The 22,759-nt window shown below is 42.4% G+C and overlaps 1 protein-coding gene across 2 annotated transcripts; it reads right to left on the reverse strand.

The window, feature by feature from the left end:
- Window positions 1-561: 561 nt before the first annotated feature.
- On the reverse strand, window positions 562-21,546 carry FST (follistatin). Of its 2 annotated transcripts, XM_089495717.1 has the most exons (7): window positions 21,326-21,546; window positions 18,801-18,992; window positions 15,082-15,300; window positions 13,200-13,424; window positions 12,389-12,484; window positions 4,101-4,331; window positions 562-3,273 (listed from the first exon to the last, which is right to left on the reverse strand). In XM_089495717.1, the coding sequence occupies exons 1-7, from the start codon at window positions 21,405-21,407 to the stop codon at window positions 3,191-3,193; spliced, it is 1,128 nt and encodes a 375-aa protein (XP_089351843.1). In that variant the 5' UTR covers window positions 21,408-21,546; the 3' UTR covers window positions 562-3,190. The 2 variants fall into 2 exon arrangements, with proteins under 2 accessions (XP_089351843.1, XP_089351836.1); XM_089495710.1 differs by lacking the exon at window positions 12,389-12,484.
- Window positions 21,547-22,759: the final 1,213 nt, after the last annotated feature.

Consider the following 22,759-nt stretch of genomic DNA (forward strand, 5'->3'; position numbering starts at 1 on the left):
GGATATGACAGAAGTACAGCTTAATGTTTTGGGATTGAGAGGCCCAGAGGGCATGACTTGCCCAAGTCACCCAGTGAATTTCCATAGTTGAGCAGAGATTCAAATCCTCTGGTATCCCAGTGTCCTAGTCCAACACTCAAGCCACTACACCACACTGGCATTTTTAAACAAAATTTCTTGCATTCCAAGTGGTGTTTTTTGTTGTTAAAAATATCAATTTCTTTTGCACAAAATACACATATTCAAAAGTCAGTGGCCTTGTATAAGGGTGAACAATCTCTGTGGTCACTGATATTTTTAATGTGATATCCTGGTGAGCTAAGACATGTTTTCATGCCAAAAATGAGAGAGAAAAAAATCTTCACATTTGTACTTCCATGTGGCTCAACAGAATAGTTCTACAAGTTTCATGTTTTTTACACAATGCTTTTCCCCGCCATTCAAAAATGGAATCTAATTGCTGGGTGTAGAGAATACGCAAGGACACCTCCTTAGCAAAGAGACCTGTTAGTACACAATTAAAGCACTATGATTCCAATGTCCATCAAAGAAAAGCTTTATTGTATGTATGTAGGCAAAATACATGGTTATATCAACACTGTGTGGATTTACAAGAGAGGGATGAATAGGGGTGGATTCCCAAGAATTCAAAGGAAGCAAGTAACTGCACTGAGGTTTTAAAGATCTAAGGGGAAAAGGAGAATCAAGTGGTAACAATATTACAATATATTTATTTATTTATCAGATGTATACCTCCTGGCAAGAAGCTCAAGGTGATGTACGTGGCTCTTATCCCTCCCACTCATATCCTCACAACAACCCTGTGAGGTAGGTCAGGCTGAGAAATAGTGACTGGCCCACGGTCACCCAGTGAGTTTTATGGATGAGTGGGGATTTGAACCTGGGTTTCCTCAGTCCTAAGTCCAACACTCTAATCATTTGACTGCATTAGTTCTCATATGTCTCAATATGAGACACTGGAAAGAAGTTGGACTAAAGTTTTCTAGATTTCTAAAAACGACTTTACATCCAAAAGAAACATTTACAATGTTGTAGTGCAGAATTTAGCTCTAACTGATTGAGGCTGAATCAGTGATGGTATGTAAAAATGACTGAACATGTGCTTGTTTATCACCCTCTCAAACACCAAGAACTCTGTCAGACCCCTTCATCATTTTCTCAGAACCTTTTATTTTTTAAAAAATGTTCATAACTTTATTGAATTTAAAGTTCTGTTTCCTCAGGGTTTTGTTCCTCTAAGTTTGGAGTACATTTTAATTTGTATTTTGCCAGAGAGGAGCTGAACTCCATGGCAGGTTTCCACCAGTTTCATCTATTGGAATTTGTTATGTAAATTTGTACTGTCACATACTATAGTTTTCTTCCCACTTTGCCAAGGATTACCCCTGATGTGACCTCAGATCATATAGGAAACTGGCACGCAGTGAGGAGGAAGAAAATTCAACAAAGATCTGTCTGTTTTTTTAACCAACAGAACATTTACAGTAGCCTTGCAAATAAGTCTACTAGCCCATTCCTTTTATTGGGAGAAAAACAAACCGACCACCATGATCACCACTATTGTTTTTTTTTTTAGCTTATAAAGACTTCCCTTCCTAGCAGAGCTTGGAAAAGGGACTTTTGGGGATTGCAATTCCTAGATTTCCCCCCGGCCAGTTTGGGGTCCAAAAAGGTCACTTATCCAAGTTCAGCTTCCTGGTCACATGGCATCTGTTACTACTCACCTTAGATGACCAGGTATGTCACCATATTCATGACTAGTCTAAACCAGTTCTTTGTTGGAGCCTTTCCAACGTTGGCTCTTGATGCTTTTGAATCAAAGAAAGGTCTTTTTAAATTTGTTTGTGTATTAAATCTTACATTCTACCTTTCTTTCCATGACCACGAAATTCCAAAGTAATATGCAAGGTGGTCCCTGCTGGTCTTCTATTTAGACATAGGCTAAGTATATTCGTGCTTAGCTTCAGCAAAGCTTCTACATCTTTGGACCTTCAGACCATATCTGGGACATGAGAAAACATCCTGCAGGTTCTGAACCCATTATCTGAAAATTAACCCTGTCCACATTAAAAAAGAAAAACATTCTTGTAAAGCACATTAAACAACCAATAACCAAGCCTATATATATTTCCCCCTTATATGTAGTGGGAAAAGTCCATTTTTTATTTTTTTCACTCATAATTTATTTACAAATACACATTATAACTTTTATATACATTGCACATTTACATGGTAGAAAAGTACAAAACTATATATTTAAATGAATTTATATTTAACTCGCCATGTTTGAAAATATAAAATTGCTTCAGAAAAAAAGTATTATGAAAAGCAAGAAACTTGAACTGATAAAGCTTTGATATAATAACCTGTGAACACTTTGAAAGAAAAGAACTTTAAAAAATGGAACTGCAGGACCATCTCCAAAGATAGACCCAATAAAAACATTGACATTTGTGACAATGTATTTTAAAAATGCTTTCATTACATTTAGCCACACAGCTATTAATAGCCTTCATAATTCAAACTTTGGGTTTGGATTCTCATAGTACAGTATATGTAAATGTCCAGTACTTTGAGATCACCTCAGTACATGATACAATCAGAAGAAGAATATAACCAAGGGGAAGAGGTTGCTTAAAGACTGCCTCATTGCACCCCGAATATATAGTTAAGTCAGTTTACAGCGCCTTTTGGTCAGTCAAGATTCCTTGTAAACAAATACCCGAGGGATCATGGATGTATGTACAGAACCAGCAAGAAGGAAATGCAATAAATAAAAATGTAATAGAAACTGACATGCAAAGTTTTGTTAAAGTGGAACAGAGTTAACATTGGTAGAAACAAGGAGATAAGAGTTGTGAAGGGAAGGGGAGTTAAGCTCTAAGGAATGGATTTATAGTTTACAAGAAAAAAAAGCTTTACTGTACAAGCAAGTGACCTCACAATAAATAACACTGCTTATCCCATAACGATTAAATTTCTTCAAAAAAAGGTCAATCAGACATTTTTATGTATAAATTATAAAACATGACACAGTATAAATAAATGTCTACAAGATTCAACTATATGTATACTTTTTTCTTCCCCAAATAAATAAGCATACACTTATGTACAGTATGGACATTTGTATTTCTTGCCCAAATTGGCTGTTCCAAAAATGATGGAAGTTTTACCACTCTAGAATGGAAGATATAGGAAAGCTGTAGTCCTGGTCATCCTCTTCTTCATCTTCCTCGGGATCTTCATTAATGGCTAGATAGGAGAATACAGGGGAGCTGTTGTTTAAATATGGACAACAACAGCGAAGTAGCAGCTCAGTGCATGTTTTCAAAGCCCCCTGCACAGCCATAAGAGATAGTTGCATTTTTTTAAGGAAAAAAAAGCGTGGCTTGTAGTGTGATGTGCTTTGGCACCAGCTGTTATGCCATAAAGTTTTTATTTTATTTTTGCATGTGTGTTTGTATGTGCACACATGGGTGTACGTGTTACATAATCTATGAAGTCATAACTGCAGCAAGTTCTGAAGACTCAATGGCTCAGGTTTTATTGGCAGATTCCTGAAATTAGATAAAAAGTGCTCTTGTGTTCTAGGCTTTTAAAACTGCTTTTGAGTCCTTCATTCAGAGGCAACTGCAAGGAGGCAGCAGCCCACTTGGTTAAGTGTTAAAGCTAGTTTCGGGCACAGGGGTGGGATCAAGAGGAGGAGGGATTTGAAGGGAGGGTGCAATTAGGTTGTAGCTGGGTGTTAATAAAGCAAACAGCAAAGCACACTAGAGCAAACAATATTAAGAAAGGGCAGGGAAACAGCTAAAAAGATGCATTTAAGGAAACCCTCCAATGTTAAGCACACCCTTTCCTACAAAAAGAAATGGCACCTTGAAACATTCACTGTTGACTAACTGTTCCACCTTAGGAAGCACAAGACTATCCATCTTTCTACATAAGATTTCCCTTATATGCAGTTCCCTTTCATGTTTAATAAAGGTGTCAGTCTTCACTATTCTAGGGATTTATTATTATTGTTATTATTTTGCCTTCAGAAGATTAAAGTTCCTGGCAAGGTTAAATATCTCACTTACAGTTGCAAGATCCTGGGTGCTTTACTTCCAAAAGCACACCCAGGGAACAGGCTGCCTCCTTCATGGCACACTCGCTTGGGTAAGTGGTGTTATCGCTGGCACAGACAGCCTCATCTGATTTGCTTTCAGGGCATAGCTCATCACAAAGCGCACACCGTCCTCTGCCCACTTTAAAATCCCACAAACATTTCTTCCCCGTGCTGCACTGGATGTCTTCACAAGATTTGGCCTCTAGGAAAAAGATTTTCATATATATATATATTTATATATATATACATATATATTTAAAAGTGCAAAAAACCTGAACCCTTGTACATTGCTAAAACAGGATGTTCATGAAGATAGCTGAATTTCTGCTAAAAAGAAGTTCCCTTCATCTCTAAATGACTCTAGAATCTGTGTCTGAAATCCTCTTCATTAATCCCAACTACAGTAGACCCATGGAATCAATTGATGAATAGTGAGTCCACATGTAGGTAAATCTAACAGATTAAATGGCTCTACTCTAACTGGGACTAACAATAGGATTTAGGCTCATGAATGCAAGCTCTGACAGTACAGTGATCTCTCTACCATCTTGGTGAGGACAATTGCCCTTTGTGGCATTGTTGGTGGGTGGGTGTGTAACTGGTCAAGCTATAGGAAGCCTGAAACCTGACCACTCCCAAGTCCTTGTCACATAAAGCTAACTGGTGTGAAAACAGCCACCACAGGGAAAATAGTGTCCCCCAATGAAAATAAACAAAGCACAGAATTCCACTGATTATTATCCCTTCTCTTGGACCTCCAAATTAGCCCCTCAGATACCTTGTAAAAGAGCATTCATTGACCTTCCCACTCTTAACATTGAAATTTAGTCTACAAGCCTTAATGGAAAGGGAATAGGAAGTCCCCATAAACCCAATGGGAATTACTTTACAGTATTTTATTTACAGTGGGGTTACATGATTGCTTCTTTAAGGTCAGGTTTCTTTTAGGTGTGCTGTCAATATAATCATTCCTATGCAAACCTACACGAGATGTAGGAACCCTAACCTTAGTGATTAGTCCCTATTACTATAGATCCACTGAATCAACGAATGGAGAGTCGACACTCATGTAAACTACATTAGTTCAAAGTGTTTACTTTAGTTATGATTACCAATAAGATCTATCCCTTAGGCAACTCAATTTCTAGCACTGAAACAGTGTCATAAATTGATAATATTTAGTCTGAAGAATCCTCGCCTTAATCTTGAGACAGATGGGCCAAACATTAGAATAAGATTTTTTTTGAGGGAAAGGCAAGTATGGAGTGGAGAAATAAACGTGTTCTTGGTTTTCCTTGAGAAAAGAGATTTTGCAATGCCAAGAGTGCTCTATTACTCACATGTTCTTTTATAAACAAAAAAATGATTTAGCTTTGCAGTGCTTAGTAGGCCTACATCACATGGCAAACAACTTATGGTACCCCAAAGGGTTATATTAGACCCTGATACAAGAAGGGGCACTGTTGACTAAACAGGATTTTATTTCCCATCACAGACATTATGGTAGCTGACCAAAGCAGACAGAGGACCCAGACAAGCCAAAATAAAGCTGCTTTGGGTCACTTTGGAGGTACACAGCTTAAATGACACATGCATCTTAAGAGGCCAGAAGCTGTGCCAAAGCTGCTCTGGAGCGCAGCTTTGGTACAGCTTCTGGCCTCTCAAGATGCATGTGTCATTTAAACAGTATACCTTCAAAGTGAGCCAAAGCAATTTTATTTTGGTTTGTCTGTTTGGGCCCATTGTTTAATCACCCATTCCTCCTATTTGGCATATTTCAGGAAGAAACAGGCAGAGTGAGACTATGGCCTTAGGGTGAAAGATGCTGGGGGGCAGGATGGTCCCCTGGCCTTTCTTGGAGGATAGCAGAGTATGTGCTGCCAAGCCAATTCTCTGGTAAAAAAGAATAACATTTCATGCTTTTGATTAAGCAGGAACCGACACATGGACACTAATGCCAAAATATGTCTGTTAGTCTTTAGGGTGTCATACAAGTGTTATTTAAACATGGGATGCAGAGAAGAGGAAATGCTGGCTGGGAAATTCTAGAAGTTGCGGTAGAAAAAGAGTAACATTTCGAAGTTCTGATGGCCGTTGTTAAATAAATTAAAAGTCCAGGATCATGCAGCTAAAGTAGCTTTCTAAATTTTAGCTATCGTACTTGTTTCTATCAATGAATTCAGTGCATGATCTATGATTTGTATTACATTAACAAATTAGTAAGTTGTTTTAAAAATCAAATCAGGCCATTGGGGCATTCTTTTGGCTTCATAGTACAACTCTTGGAGTATATGATTTGAAATTCGCAACCATAGAAAAATCACAGGCTATTAGTCAAATAGACCACAGCTATCTTACAATATTGAAAGAAAACATAACATAGGGTAGGATCCCGCCAGTTGATCTCTGCTAGTCACCAGTTCTTTGTGTGTCGTTTGCAATGAGAAAACTAAGAACATTTAAAAATCCTTGAAACCATTGGGAAACAGAAGCACAACCACAGAAGAATCAGGTCTCCAGTCCCCAAAAATAGACTGTGGATCATTTCTATTCCCTTATATGAATGTTATTTGATAAATAATCTTTGACAAACATTTTATCATGTTTAATTTTTGTTATAATGATGGTTACTTCAGAAGGTTTCCTTTGAAAGAATATGTCCAAACTTTATGAGTATTTTTAATGAGGGAAAAGGTGGTTTTTGATAAATGTGAAAAATGTTTTCTAAGAACTCTTGCTTAGGCAGCTGTTTCTGTTGGAAATTTGCTGAACTTTGAAGACATGTGGTCTGAAAACATATTCAAAGAGCTGGCATTCTCAAGTGTCAGGTTCCAATGTAATAGGGGCCAAAGATTCACCCTCAGTAGTTGTCAACTGGATAGAGTTCACTGGAATTCACTGGAAACTTTTCTTAACCAAAATCTTGACTTCTGGATCTCAAGACTACATTCCTACTTATTTTTACATATTTTGGGGGGTAAGTTTCAGCAATTTCTTCCGCTGTGGTTTTGGTGAGGCACATGAAGAATGGAATGTGTTGTGTAAGGACCTTACCCATTTTTCTCCACTCTAGTTTTTTGAGTGACTATCCATTTTGGAATATTGAAAACCCCTTTTACTGATCCCCCTTTTGGCACTGTTTCTCCCTGGATACTACTACTACTACTTCCTTACTAAATTAATCACATGTTTTATCCCATCCAATTAAATTACATAATGAAAAGAATGATATTACAACACTATACAGTCAGACAGACTTCAATGCATAATGATATGATTGAGGGCAAATGAGGGCAAGTGGCTGTTAGGACAAATTAGTTTGGCAGTTAGGCATTTTTGGCACTAGCAAAAATATTATCAAGAAATGGAAGCAATGTCACAGATGAAAATTAATTATTTCAGTTTTTCCTTCATTAATTTAAACTGTTGTCCTGAACAAGTCATTTTCAAGTAGATTCCCATAGAAATTGTTGAAATTTATTAGAGGGGACTTGCAAGAATGTTTTTAGACTTTTCGTCTTCATATATCAGAAATGTCATCTTGGTTGCTCATCCCGGGAGAAACCTAATAAATCTGTCTCATGGTTTAAATTGGGATACCCAGCCATGTGTTAAGATGGTGCCCTCGGCCTCCTTCTACTATGTGCTGGCTTTCTTTTTAGACCTAGTTCTCACAAACAGCAGATGAGATGATAAACTTGTGTCATTTCAAACTGCAGGTAAGAATCTGCATGACTGAATGCTCTACTGTACCCCACAAAAAAAGAAAAGAAGAAAAAGGGGTCTGCAATGCTTAGAGAGAAAACATCTAGCCCTGCTTAGTTTGTGATATATGCAGCTTTCTAGAGACAAGTTTCCTTCATTTTTCTTCAGCACATGATAGAACATTCAATCTTGTGAACTATATCTATATTAGAAAGTGGTATAGTCCTGTCTGAGATTTATCGTCTCCACAGAGAAAGCATTGTGTAGTAGTGTGAGTGTTCAGCTAGGACTCTGGAGACCAGGATTCAAATCCTTGCTCAGCCATGGAAACCCACTAGGTGACCTTGGGCAATTTGCATCTCCCAGCCTCCAAGGAAGGTACTGGCAAACCTCCTCTGAACAAATCTTGATGCTAAAAGCCCATGATGAGTCTGGTTTAGGGTTACCATATGCCAGAAATGACTGGAAGGCATTCAAGAGCCAACCAACTTTTGTGTGAGAGACAGACTTTAGAATCACAACAGTTGTCAGTTTAGACTGAGAAACAGGGTTTTCTCCAAGACTGAGCAGAGGTTTGAATTTGTGTTTCACACATTTAAAGACAGCATTCTGGGCCATATATCACACTATAGTATAAACATATCTTTACAGTAAGCTGCTCCATTCCAATCCACCACTAAGATCATTTATGCAAGAGGTGTCAAACAACTTGAGTCTGGGATGTATAATTTAAGAATATTGGTGAGGGAGGAGGAAAAAGCAAGAACGAGTCAACACATTTGAAATGTACAAGTATGCACAATTTACTAGTGAGAAATGTAGAACCTGATTTGAACATTCACTAGTGAGAAATGTAAAACATGATTTGAAAACAGCTGGTGTGATAATGTTTGCCACAATCAATATTAGTGACTAGCAGTATTCAGCTCTGCACATTTTAAAAACACTGTCATCCTCCCATACATATCTGGTCCGCTTTCTTTTCCTCTGTGCTTTCTCTCCCTGACCATTCCCACTTTCTCCGTTACAGCACTTGTTCCATCTTTCTCTCTGTTAACTCTTCTCACTACCATACCATGCTTCAGAAATTTTCTGTCACTCCTTAAGTTTTTGAAAATTTGGAGACCTGCTGTTTGAAATACAATTTGGAGGGGCCCAGAAGTCCTTCCAAGAAATAACTGTCCAGGTATGGCTACAGCTTTGTCTTTTCTCCTTAGGGAAAATTAGGGTAGGCTGCCACCTAGTGACTGGAGATGGTATTATAGACTACAGACAACCTTGAGTTAATTAATTTTTTAAAAATGTAATAAATCTGAGGTGCACACCCCTGGCGCCTCTTCATAGCCATGCCAAGTTTCAAAGTCCTGAAGCTGTGGCAGGGACAGTGACATAAATATGGATGCACATTTTCCTTTACTATTATAAACTGAGAAAACTCCACCCAGTCATACTTTGAATTCAGTTGGGTTTTCTAATAGTTCAGAAAACAGTTGGGTTATTTACACCCCCAACTATAATGATGCCATTAGAAGCATGGTGGGTTCTGATTTATCTCCCAACCACTGTGAGAAACCTCCAAGTGTCTCATGCTTATCAACATATTTTCTTCCCATCCTTTTATTTATGTTTACTGTAATGTTGGTGGCAGCGACAGGGAGATGAAGGAAACCAAGGCAACATATATCCTCTCTTATCTGTGGAACACTGCTGTGGCTTCATGCATGGTGACAGGAACAATGGAAAATATAGTTTGTCTAGAGCTACATATAGCATGGGAGTAAAAAAAATATTTCCGAAGAGTTCTGGACTATATAGATTTCCCACAGTAGCCACTGCAGCATGCAGGTTAATATCAAAAATTGAAATTATGGGAGAAACCTCCTCCATTTTTCTGCTGTTGGAGAAACCGTCAAAGGTTTCCAACAAAGATGAGATGGAAGAGAGGGCTGAAAGTTTTAATTGACTCAGAAACAAGCATTATGAGTTAGCCAAATATGCATTTTCCCCACCCTGGAAATACAAATTTTAGCACCAGTAACTAACGAATTAGTGCTTGCAGCTCACCTTGCTACTTACTACTTTTCTCTTTTACTGTAGATAAATATTATTGTAATTATGAATGTTGCCCAGTTTAAGAAAAATCTGTCAGTTTTAGTCAATTGCTAGATCAAAGACTCTAGTATTTTACTAGACTCAAGATTTAATTAACAACAATAGCTATACATGTCAACACAGGAGTAAGCCCAATTGAATTTAATGGGACTTAATCCTAAATAGATTAGCCTTAATCTAGGCCAGTTTTTCTTTGGGGGGAAAATAATGGTTCCTAAGAACAAAATACCTTTGAACTTAGACAAAGTGGGTGTGTACTGTAGTATTTCAAATTCCTTCTCACATAAGAGGGAATTCCTCTTCCTAGATGGTGCTTTCTATCTGCAGTTGCTATTTTAAAGTAATTAGTTATAAACATATTTCAAAATATTTGTATCTAATACTCAGTTAACTGGGGACACCTTTTAAATCAACAAATACATTTAAAATATATTTATCAAACCAATTTAACCCACTACATCTAACAGTCCTAATTCTAATATACTGTAATCTACAATGTTAGAAATAAAGGGAACTGATCTTGGAGCAGATAAAAGTGGGTTGATATCAGACCTCTGACCAGTATTTATCATGTAGTCATCATCAAGTCTCTCTCTTCCCTTAGTTCCCCATCTTTATCATGGAAATAATGCCTCAATGGCTTGTTGTGGGGCCCTACGATAAGAAACTATGCAAGGAATTTAGTAAATACAAAGAGATGTTGTATACATGATAAATAGTAATATTATCCTACCTCAGCCAACAAGCTGGTCTAGTATAGTCTGTGATATGAATCAGGATGTTCTTGGTTCGAATGTTATAAATTCACTATGCCATGAATTCGCTATATGCCTTTAGGCAAGCTGTTGTGTCTCAGGCTCCATGATGAGGAGATAATAATACAGTCCTGTCTTAGATAATGCATGTGAAACATTCTGAACATTTGAAAGTGGTGGTGGAGATGGTGATAGTGATGAAGACGATACCTTTCTTATACACCCACAGCTCAAATTGTCTCCAATTAGAGCTCCTTTACCTCTCTATTCTGCTTTTCACTCAACTTTGGCCATGTCGTCATACAATGCAATGAGGAAATGGCTCAGTGATTCTCTCCCCTAGTCAGCCACTGCCTTATAAAATCTATTTCTGAGTGACCAGACACTTCCCTTCTTCAGGGGGTTCCACTAGTCATCTGACTGGCACCTCCAGGTGTCCCACCAATTGGAATCTAAGTGATTATTAGGGCTTGCCCTACCATTAGGCAACAAGATGTGGGGGGTTTGATGTAGGGTTTTCATAAAAGGGAAATAAAGGGGCAAAACAGACCAGCACAATACACTGGCTTGGAGGTGGCATGGGGGCATGTTGTTTAGACAACACATGCCCCGACACCCCCCCCCCATGCCAGTGTCATGCCGCCTGCCCAACCACACGGTGGGCAGTGTTAGGGCACTCCGGCAGTATATGTCGCATGCTGCAGGAGTACAGAAAAGCCACTGCTGCAGCAGAAAAGCTACCCTTTTTCTGGTTGAAAAAGGAGCAGTATTTTGCAGCTTCTTTTTGTGAAGGAAAAAAGCCAGATTGGGGCTATGGCATGCGGTTGCTGTGTCCCCAATCCAGCACTCAAAGGGGCGGCATCAAGCCGCTCCTATATGGCTGTCTGTAATGGCCCAAAGTTGCTCTTTTCATTTAACCTATTTAAATTAATTTATTAACACTGTATTTTTACTCCCAGAGTAGCAGACAGAGAGGTTCTGGTGACATTTTTTGCCTCTGGTGCCAGACTGACTTTGTGCACAATCTGCCTTGATTTGGGAGAAAGGTGCCATTCCTTTCTTTGTCACAGGTTCCAACCTGAATGAGGCTGGCCTTGGTGACTCTCCTTGTTGCTTCTGGGGCTTATACTCATTTTGTCAGGCATAACAGATCAGGCTATAGGGACTGCTCAATAAATAGGCCTGTAAGTCATTGGCCATGCTGTCCATTGACAAGTTCCCCCTCAAGATAAGGGGAGAGGATGGGAGTGGTGATGATGACAGCAATTTATCCACTACTTCTCCAGTAATCAAACAGCTTCATATAAGTTATCTCTGTGTCGATCTACAAAACTTCCCTCAGTATTTCTTTCACCATTAAGTAACTACAGTTTACACTCAAAAATCTGATGATGGGCTGAGCTATACATTTCCTCAGAAAATCCCATCTTCCTAAACTTGTATGTGCCAAAATAGCAAGCAAAGGGCATTTATATGTGGCCATGATGGAGAGGCTATATTCCCTGGGATAGAAAATAAAATAAAATAAATGAAAATGACTTGGAGGAGAAAATAGATTAGGAAAATTCATTCCACCTATTTCTTCCTTTTTGCAGGACCAATGCTGTCATTAGGTAAAGCGAAATAGCAGGTGCTGTGAGTGAGGAATGCTGGCAAAGTGATTGAGGATAGTGCTGTGTATGCTTACCCTGCTCCCCAGGAGACTGGCATGGGGGTGAAGCACAAGACTCCTGGGCTACCAGCCCATCTGGGACATTGGTGCCACCAGCCCTCTCCCCTGGTCCTTGCCATGGAAGGAAAAAGAAGGGAAAATGAGGAACATGGTGGTGGTGGCTCTAGTTAGACTTGCACACCAATAAAGAGGTTGAAGGCTTTCTCTCTCCTTTTTTTGTGGTGTGCAAGGGCCATTAAACCTGTGCTGGCACCCTCATCTGCTCCTTCTCCTTCCATGTTGAGTTACCATGCTGGGTTCACAGTTGTCAAAGTGCTCTTTCGAGGGACAATGAGAGATGGAAGCAGTACTGAAGTGTGGCCATAACAGCTGCTCTTTAACAAAAAAAAAAGTGTGCCCCTCTAGGGCACTGATGAACGTGGGGTGGAAAATCTAGGGGCCATTTTTCTTCATGCCGCTAGTCCCCTAAACTACATCCCAGCTGTTCCCTCTTAAAGTAGCCTCAGATATATGTCATGTATCTGGAAGTAAGATTTAATTGCTAATCTAATCAGCTTCTGTTTGAGGATTGTGTCCCTTAAGATCAGATAGCAAAATGTCTTGGGTTAGTTCTAACTGACAAGTAACTTCTGTCTTTGCACTAGATGCTTGGTAGGGAAATTTATTATTTCCCCCCAATGCCTAGTTCCACTCTGTGAAGCTGGGATTCCAAGTCAGAAGGCATAGCTTCTTTCCGCAGGCAGCTGTGTTCCTTCAATCATCTTAAAAATGAACCTTTAGCCCATCAAACTCCCTTAGCATACAGCCCCAAAACTGTGATACTTACTGATACATTTTCCTTCGTAGGCTAGGCCAATGGATCTTCCAAGCAGGCAGGTAGCTTTCCTCAGATGACATGCACTTGCGTATGTAATTCCATCATTCCCACAGAGATATTGATCAGGGGAGGTAGGCTCTGGGCAAATTCGATTACATGTCACACAGTTGGCATTATTATTTTGATCAACCACACATGTGGAGCTGCCTGGGCATAAAACATCCCTGCAAGTCTCTGAAACAAAATAAAACAAAATAGCCAAGAAGACAATCTGTGAACAACAGAAGACTGGAGCCATCTCCGCCATCAAGTAGCATACAGAAACATGTGTCATAACAGTCATAATCATAACAGTGGAGACGCATTTAGCAGCTTTCTTCATGAGCATGAACCAGGGACCATGTAACTCTCAAGTTATAATCTTATACTCAGAGCCTAACTTTCTCAGGTTCTACTGTGTGTTAGCCACATCACAGGATAGTACAATCATTGTCTGGACCTGAATGAGGAACCACACAGTCTGCATCTTGTTGCCTCCTGCTATCAACCAAGGAATAGTGCAATGCTTAGCATTACTGAACACCTGTTAGAGACCCATTACCAAGATTATAGTTTCTCTGCTATTCTCTTCTTTGTTCCTTGGGAAAGTACTTGCTTAGGAAATAAATGTTGACAGTAGCAAGGAGCAGCAGATATTCCCACATGTTCCTCATCACCTAGCAAACAATGGCACTTAAGAACAAGGGAGGGCCTTCTATTGATGGAATCCTTTTCACTCAAGCCACCCCTAACTTTCCCTATTAGAACAGACCTGGCAAATGTTTCAGGTTTGCAATTAAAACAGTTCAGAAGAGTCCATAAATCTCCCATAGGTCACACCCCAATTTCCACAGTTTATCCCTGTATGCCAGTTGCAGAGAAATATGCACGACAGGATGATGTTGCATGCATGCCCTTCTTGAGGACATGCTGTAAACAATTGGTTGGCCAGTTTGTAAAACAATTTTTCAAAAATTGGACTCTTTTTGTGGGGGGGGGGGGGGGTATAAGACATGGCTCCTCAAAGTCCTGGAGCAAAAAAACTGGCCCTCAGTTGCTCACTACATGGATCCTTGCTTTATCTGTATCCTTGCCTAGTCTACTCTTGCCATAAAATAAGGTGGGAATAAAATGGTTGCCAGCAAACTGTCCCTGATCATTGAGACTGGAGGTCTCTTTCTGTATGTGTGTGTCACACTGTGAATGTTTCTTTATGCAAAACAAAAATGTAAATACCTCTCCCCTCCATCCCACTAAGAACCTCCCTACAAGGAAGGGTTTGCTGGGCTCTTTCTCATCTCCACGATGAGTCTCCTTCCCTGGAGGTCTTCAAACAGAGGCTGGATGGCCATCTGTCAGGGATATTTTGATTGAGATTTCCTGCATGGCAGAGGGTTGGACTGGATGGCCCTTGTGATCTCTTCCAGCTCTATGATTCTATGATTGATGATTGATGATACCAGGTGTCAATTGCAGGGAAGCTTCTAACTGAGTGGGGAATTAATTTTGAAATGGCATCCCCCGCTTGTAACCCAAATGGATACTGTCTCAAGATTCTATCCCTTCATTCTTCTGCATTTGTGAAGACTAGCCTGGCATGCCATTTAGCTTGCTTGCTTATCTGTTTCAATTTTTATACTACCTTGTGCTATTATTTTGGCAATTTCTTCCCAGAGTTTGAAAAATAATGTTTTGGACTACAACTCCCAGATTTCTCAGCCAGTGCGACCAAAAGCCACACTGGCTGGGTTATTCTGATAGTCCAAACCATCACCAAAACCACACCTTTTTCAAGTTCTCCTCCTCCCACTACAACACTGTAAACCACAGAGCATCTTTGTTGTAAACCTACTTTTGCATTTGCCCTGATATTGGACTTCCAGTTCAGGTTGTTCTTTACATCTGGCTTTCAGAAGGGCACACTCATTCTTGTAGGTTTTGCCATCCAAGCCACACACTGGACCTTTCCATGTGATATTAGAGCAATCCGGAGCACAGACACAACGGGGTTTGTTCTTCTTGTTCATTTTACATTTCTTCCCAGCCCCACAATCCACATTCTCGCAGGTTTCTAAGGAGGAAATGGGATGCGAGCAGAAGGTACAGGTGTAAGAGAAAGCCAGAAACATTGTTTTAATAACACCCAGAGTCCCCACTGCAACCTCATAAGCCACAGCCAACATGGCTTATTATTTTATTTTTGAACCAGAAAGTGTGAAAGAATATCCCTCCTATTTCCCTGGCAAAAGACTATAAAATAAACATAATACATAAAAATAAACATTTCTCCATTTTGCTAAGTTGGCTGCTTTGAAACTTCTTCCATGTCCCTTATTCTGTTTCTAGAGATGTGAGCACAGTAATCAGCAGTAATCCATAATTAATCAGCAGTAATGGTCACTGTGTGGCTTCATGCACCTCCACAAATATTCATGGACAAGGATGAAAGGCTACCCCTTTACAGAGTTCAAGCAAGTTACCTTTTGGCTTGTCACTCCCAGTCCCAATAAGTGTATTTGCTGGTTTTTCTGCCTGGGGAACTCTGAGAGTGGTAGATTAAAAAAATAACATTCCTTAGCACTTCCCTTTTACCCCTCCCTTGTAACCAGATGTTAGTTAATTCCTTATAAGTGAACTTCTGTACAAGTGAATAAAGTACATTTCAAAGTTGTCTTATTTCCACCACCACTCCAACATTTGTTTCAGGTCATCTTTTCTGGCACTCCTCTGCTCACCCAGAGTCCCTGAACACTGGGCTTGTCCTCCAACATCTTTCATGTTGAAGGTCACTGGAGCAGTCACCCAAAGGTTGCATCATGTGCCTATATGAAAAGCTTTGGCAGGAAGTCATTGTTTCTATTCCTTTTTATTTTTGAGAGTAATCATCTGCAAGATTACTTGGACCTCTCCAGGGTAAATGGGTTGGGTACTGCATTCCATTCTGCTGTGTGCCAACTTTCTCTATTACTTAGCACCCTGTTGGCATGGAAAGATGTTAACAGTGGCATCCGCTTCCTCTCATGCACACAACATGTTTCTCCTTATAGCCATACTTTAATTTAAATCAGAATGGCAGTAACGCTGTGGCAAGTATGGGTGCTTGCCTCACAGGGCCTACATCTCCCAAAGTGCTGTATGATTCAGCAAATGCTTCCAGTTACCTGGAAAATGTTACCTGCTGAATTTTTTGCATGTCGTGCAGTTATTAAACACGGAAGATCCCTGCCAAGGAAAATTATTGGCAAGCGTCCCTGAGAAATATGATACTTGGAGAGTGCTTCTGATGTCTGTGGAATATCTTTCTGCACAAATATTTCCTCCCTGAATATATCTGAAATTAGGGAGACAAACTTGTGGAGCTCAGGCAAGAATAAGCTTTGAGTCAAGCTTGAACTGCAATACTTCTCTTCAAAGAAAAAAAAAAGATAATAGCCTTGCTTGTAATAAGAGAAACAGAGGTTGAGAGCATGCATGTCAAAAGTAGTAGGTTCAGTTCTCAGCATTTTCAGACACTCCTGGGAAATGTCCCTGTCGAAAACTGTGGAAAGTGACTTCTGTTCAGGATATGGACAGTACTAAGCTTGATGGACCAACAGTTTGATTCAGCATAAGCAGAACTTGGGAAAAATACACTTTTGGACAAAAGCATCCCGAATCCTCTAACCAGTGTGGGGCATTCCTATGGATGACAGTATATTTACCCAGTGAACAAAGGGAGTGGGCTTTTTGCACTTGCTCAAGGGTACTCTAATCTGTCCTCTCTCCTGTTTCATGACTGAGTCCTAGCATGGAAGATAGATTTTTAGCACAAAGAATTATGCCCTGGACTGGAAAGAAGAGAAGTCTCTCTTATTCTTCTGGAATGGAGAGTGTATGCCATCATTAAAACTTCACATGCCAGATCTAACCCCTGGCATCTCCAGTGATAAAAGAAACATCAGCTTGCAGGACATGTTTGCTCTGTGATTGTCTGTGTGACCTTAAAATGAAGTTACTAGTTGCAGCCAGCTGGATTTGTGGATCAGAGGGACCAATAGGCAATCCTTAAGAACATTGCTTTTTTGGACTGCAACTCCTAGAATTGTAGCATGACCATCAGGGGATTCTAGGAGTTGTAGTTCCCATATTAACTATCCCATACCCTGCCTACAATATAAATATCCTCCAGAACACTATGGCCAACATTATTATTATTTTCTTAAATTCTGTCATCAGGTAGTTTAAGACACCCTTGTCAAAGCGTGTGTGTGTGTGTTTGTGTGTGTGTGTGTATGACATGCAGCCCTCCAACTGTCAGTAGACTGAAACGCCCATCATCCCCAGACTGGTGCTGTTTAAGACTGATGGGGTTGCAATCCCACATGTGAAGGGCCCTAAAATGCCCAATCCTGTCAATTGTCGCACCTTTGAGAGTCGGTTCCAAAACACATTGCAGAAATAATCCAATTTGAAACCACTTTAACTGCGGTTCCATGGCTCAATGCTAGGGAAATTCTGGGAACTGTAGTTTGGTGAAACATTGAGCCTTCTCTGCCACAGAGCTCTGGTGCCACAACAAACTATAATTCACAGGGCTCCCTAGCAGTAAACCAGGGCAGTTAAAGCCATCTCAAACTGAATAAGTTCTCCCTATCATCTGAACTCAGACCAGAAACAGAAAATGCAGGCCTATGACTAACATCTTGCATTTCTTTCTTCTGTTTGCCTGATGAAGAAGCCAGTGTGACTTCGAAAGCTTGCACCATGCAATTGTGCATTTTGGTCAGCTCCATAAAGGTACCCTTGTTACTGGATTAGTTCTGCAGTGTGTTTTGGACCTAATGGAAAGAATCTGGGAGCATGAGCTTTCCTAGGCTTGAACCTACTTTGTCAGAGGCATGTGGAAGTAGGCTGAAGCCTAGAAAAGCTCATGCTCCCAGCTTCTTTCTTTCAGCTAGTCTCAAAAGGTATTCCCACATGGAATACTGTGTCCAGTTCTGGGCACCACAATTTAAAAAGGATGTTGAGAAACTGGAGCATATCCAAAGGAGGGCGACAAATGGTGAAGGGTCTGGAAACCATGCACTATAAGGAATGACTTAGGGAGCTGGGATGTTTAGCCTGGTGAAGAGAAGGTTAAAAGGTGATATGTTAGCCCTGTTTAAATATTTGAAGGAATGTCATATTCAGGAGGGAGCAAGCTTGTTTTCTGCTGCTCCATAAAACAGGACCTGGAATAGTGGATGCGAGCTACAGGAAAAGAGATTCCACCTCAACATTAGGAGGAATGTCCTGACAGTAAGGGCTGTTTGACAGTGGAACAAACCCCCTCGGAGAGTGGTGGAGTCTCCTTCCTTAGAGGTCTTTAAACAGAGGCTGGATGGCCATCTGTCGGGGATGCTTTGATTGAGAGTTCCTGCATGGCAGGGGGTTAGACTGGATGGCCCTTAGGGTCTCTTCCAACTCTGTGATTCTATGATTCTATGGTTCAGAAGGTGCTACTTTGCACACTAATTTTCCAGGGCTAATGGAACAGAGGCACCTCTTGAAAGTTGTCTGTGTGTGTCTGTAAGTGTCTAAAGCAGCGCCCACCTTTGCAAGGGATGCAGTTGGGGGCACCCCCGCTAAAGATCATCCACTTGAAGAGCACGTTGTCGCTGACATCCTCCTCTGTCCACGAAGTGGTCAGGCGGCCCGTTTTGCAGCACTCTTCTTTGCTGAGCCCATTCTTGTAGAGGACCTGGCACCGGCCGTTCCTGGCTTGCCGGAGCCAGCAGTTCCCAGCTGCATTCAGGAAAAGGGAGACAGAGACAAGAGATGACGAAAAGCGAGACAGACACCCAGCCAATGTGGGTTCCCAGGGACCCAGACACACAGCAGCACGAGCGGCTTTCATTGACTATTTGGGTTTGGGTTTGTTTTGTTTTTTTGTACCATACTGTGTACTTTTTATTTGTTCGACAACCTGAAGCTACTTCTTCCCTGGACCCAATGGAAGCGCTGTTCAAACAACCTGATCGAACCAGTTGGACGCCTTATTATTCCAAAGAGGGACTGGAGGGGAACTATAGAAGGGGGGGGGGGTAAGAGACAGTTACTTTCACGTAGCAGGGTTTGGAAAGAGATCTGGGGGTCTTTTTTGGTCTGGTGGAGAATGTGTGTGTGTGAGAGAAAGAGAGACAGATCAATGGAAGGAAGAGATCCCTTTCCTTTCCCCAGTCCTCCAGCAAAACAACTCAAGTTTCCTCTTGGGGAATGAAAGAACTTTCCAAGACAACTCAGGGGGAACTTTCACTACTTCTTTACTACTACACAAAGTGGAGGGTATAGTAACGTGCTCCTGATGGTAGCCTTCACCCTCTCCTTTCCAAAATCTCTCCCATCTTGAGGATTTCCTCATGTGAAAGAAAAGAAAGAGAGAAAGAGCTTGAAGCTAAAGGAGGAGTGAAAGTGATCCAACTCTGCGACTCTGGCGGAGAAGCCTTGGGCAAAGTTTGCTGGGGCTTTAGAGGGAAAAGCAAAAGGAGTGTGGGTTGTTTTTTAAACACACACACACACACTTTGAGCTTGTCTGGCACTGAGGGATCCGAGCCCAGGGCCCTGACCTGTCCAAAGAATCCCTTTCTCTGAGATCATTTGGAGGGAGATTTGGTTGGGATGGGATTCCCCCCTCCCTTTGAGCCGCCAAAGAGGGTTCCCACACAATTGCTTGGCGGAATAATAATAATAATAGTAATAATAGTAATAATAATTGACTAAGATTTCCTCCAAGCTGAGGATGGTAATCATCATCATCATCATCATCATCATCATCATGAGGACGACGATACCAATACTGCTAATAATAATCGTTGCTGCCCGTCCAAGGCTAAATCCGAGGCACCGACCCTTAACCAAACTGTTACACATCGGAGAGGGATCTCAACTACAACGAATCTTTGGCTGCAGGTGGAGGGACGACTTTTGAGCTGGAGGTATATGTAGCTTTGAGATTATTTTTGCCCCTTCCTGGCTGCGAGCCAACCTCCCTGGAGACCTGCCTTGCGGGAGAGGGTTTGCACTGGAAGTCCTCCTTTGCAAGCTGGGAAGCTCAACCTGGTCCTCAGACTGGAGGGAGGACCCAAAACCAGTCCCCAAACTTGGGCTAAAGCCTTCCCCTCCTCCTCCTCGTGGAAAATGTGGGTGCTAAACCAAGATTCAGTCGGGACTGGTGAGTAAAAGCGCGGCGGGATCTGTAGTATTTAAAAAACTCAGGGCTGGGGGACCCGGCGGGCATTGAAGAGCCCAGGGAAAAGTTCTGAGCGGATGCCTGCCCTCCTCCTCCTCCTCCTCCAGGGAGCAGTGCGAGCGTCCTCTTTCCAGGCAGCCATGGGAGAGCGCTACTCCTAACGCTGAAGGTGGCTATTCAAGAAGAGGCTGATGAAGGCGACGAAGGCGGTCAGGAGGAGGGGAGACCTAGCAGACAGACAGACAGACAGACAGACCACGCGGCGGGAAGGTCTCCCCTGGAGGAGTTGGGAGCAGCCCCTGAGGCTTCGTGGGCCCCAAAGGAGAAGGTCCCACTCACTTCGGGGGGGGGGGATAGCAAGTCCCGCTGAATTCAGGGGGAAAGTCCCAGTGAGTTCAGAGGGAAAAGTAGCAAAGTCCCTCTGAGTTCAGGGAGCAAAACAGCAAGTCCCATGAGGTCGGGAGGAAAGGGAGAAAATCCCGCTGAGTTCAGGGGGAAAGGAGCAAGAAGTCCCACTGAGTTCAGGGGGACTCAGTACTTAGTACTGCAGCCTTAGTCGCCGCCTTGAGTCCCTGTGTAGAGAGAAAGGCGGGATATGAGAAAATAATTACTAGTATTACTACTACTAATAAGAATAATTTCAAGTCAATGCAGCTAATGGAAAACAGCTCAGACAGATAGATGGATAGATAGTTGCATAGACAGACAGACAGACAGACAGACATCCAACTATCTATCTATCCGACTGTCTAACTACCCATCCATCTATGGAGAGGCAGATAGATAGATAAACAGACGGACAGATGGATAGTTAGCTAGATAGATAGTTGGCTAGATAGATGGCTAGGGAAGAGCACATCTGCCCCTAAAGAAGTGAACGGTGCCTTACCCTGCGCTGTTTGATCTTCTAGGAAGTGGCAGAAAAAGATCAGGAGAAAAACCATGCCCGGAAAGATTCTCTGATTTAACATCCTCGGTTATGTCCCCCCTTCTTCCTCTCCCTCCTCCTCCTCCTCCTCCTCCTCCTCCTGGAAAGGGCAGAAGAGAAGAGGCAGCCTCAAGTGGAGCAGCGACGGAGGCTTCCAGAGCAGAGCCCGCCGAGGAGGACCGCTCTATTGAATGAACGTCAGGCTCGGAATGCACTCTCGCTTTAAATCCAGGGGGTCTTAGCGCGGCGGTGGGCGGGATCCTGAACCGGGTGTAGATGGGGGAGCGTCAGGGTGTGAGTGTGTGAGTGTGAGTGTGAGGGGGAGGGAGCGAGTGTCAGCCTGTGTGCGCGTGTTTAAAAAGTTCAGCCTCAATCAGTATGCAACCTTTTCCCAGTCCCCCCCCCCCTTTCTTTTTGGAAGTACTGACACACAGAGGGAGCCTCTCTCTCTCTCTCTCTCTCTCTCTCTCTCAAAGGGGTTGAGCCCGCTGTGATCGCGAAAGGCGACCAAAGCCCTGGGAGAAGGAAGGAGTGCGTTTTGTTATCCTGGAGGAAATAGATGTGTTTTGTGTGTCGGTGAGGTGTGTGTTTTCAAGCCGGCCAACAACTGGGACCCCTCCAAGGGGGAGTGAAAGGGGGGGAAAGAAGCCCCTTCGGCTTAGTGTGTGTGTGTGTGTTGTGTGTTTTTTAAAGCCAGCAACAGCGGGGACTCCTTGCCTGAAGAGGCTCCCTGGCTCCTCTCCCGAGGAGGCTTGGACCCTTCTCCTTGGGCACCACTTTGGGGGAAAGGAGGCACCGAGCCCGGCCTTTCCTCCTCCTCTTCCTTCCTTCTTCCTCTTCTCCCTTTTCCCGAAGGGAGGCTCCTCTCACAACCCAGAGGAGGTTCGGGCTCCCCAAGCCTTGGTCATCGAGCCCCAGGCGGGGCAGCAAGGGCTAGAGGCAAGCCCCTTGTCGGGTACATGGGGGAGTCCTTTGGAAGTCTCCTTGGGCTCCTCTGGACTCCATGTGCCCAACAAGGCGTTGTCTCGCGTGGGGAAGGAGGCGGGTGCCTTGAGAACTAGGACTCAAATGTGCCCAAGAAGGGGGCTGCCTCTAAGCCTCGTTGTCCCGCGTGTAAAAGCAGGGCGCCATGTGCCCAAGCAGGACTCTGCCCCCATCGTCCCTTGTTGTCTCGCGTGGGGAATGTAGTGCCTTTAGAACCTGGGCTTGTGGAAGAGCCAATGTGCCCAACAGCCCTCAGCTCTTGTTGCCTCGCGTGGGGAAGGACTAGGCGGGTGTCTTTATAACCAGGAGCCCGGAAAAGGATGCTGAAAAGTGAGGGTTCCCCTCAGCAGGAGACTTCAGGCGCCTCCCGTCTTCCTCGCCGCGTGGTTGTGTTTTTTTTTGGGGGGGGGG

The sequence above is a fragment of the Sceloporus occidentalis genome, unplaced genomic scaffold, assembly GCF_023333645.1.
Source record: "Sceloporus occidentalis isolate IW3139 unplaced genomic scaffold, rSceOcc1.0.p SCAF_1, whole genome shotgun sequence".
NCBI lineage: Eukaryota > Metazoa > Chordata > Lepidosauria > Squamata > Phrynosomatidae > Sceloporus > Sceloporus occidentalis.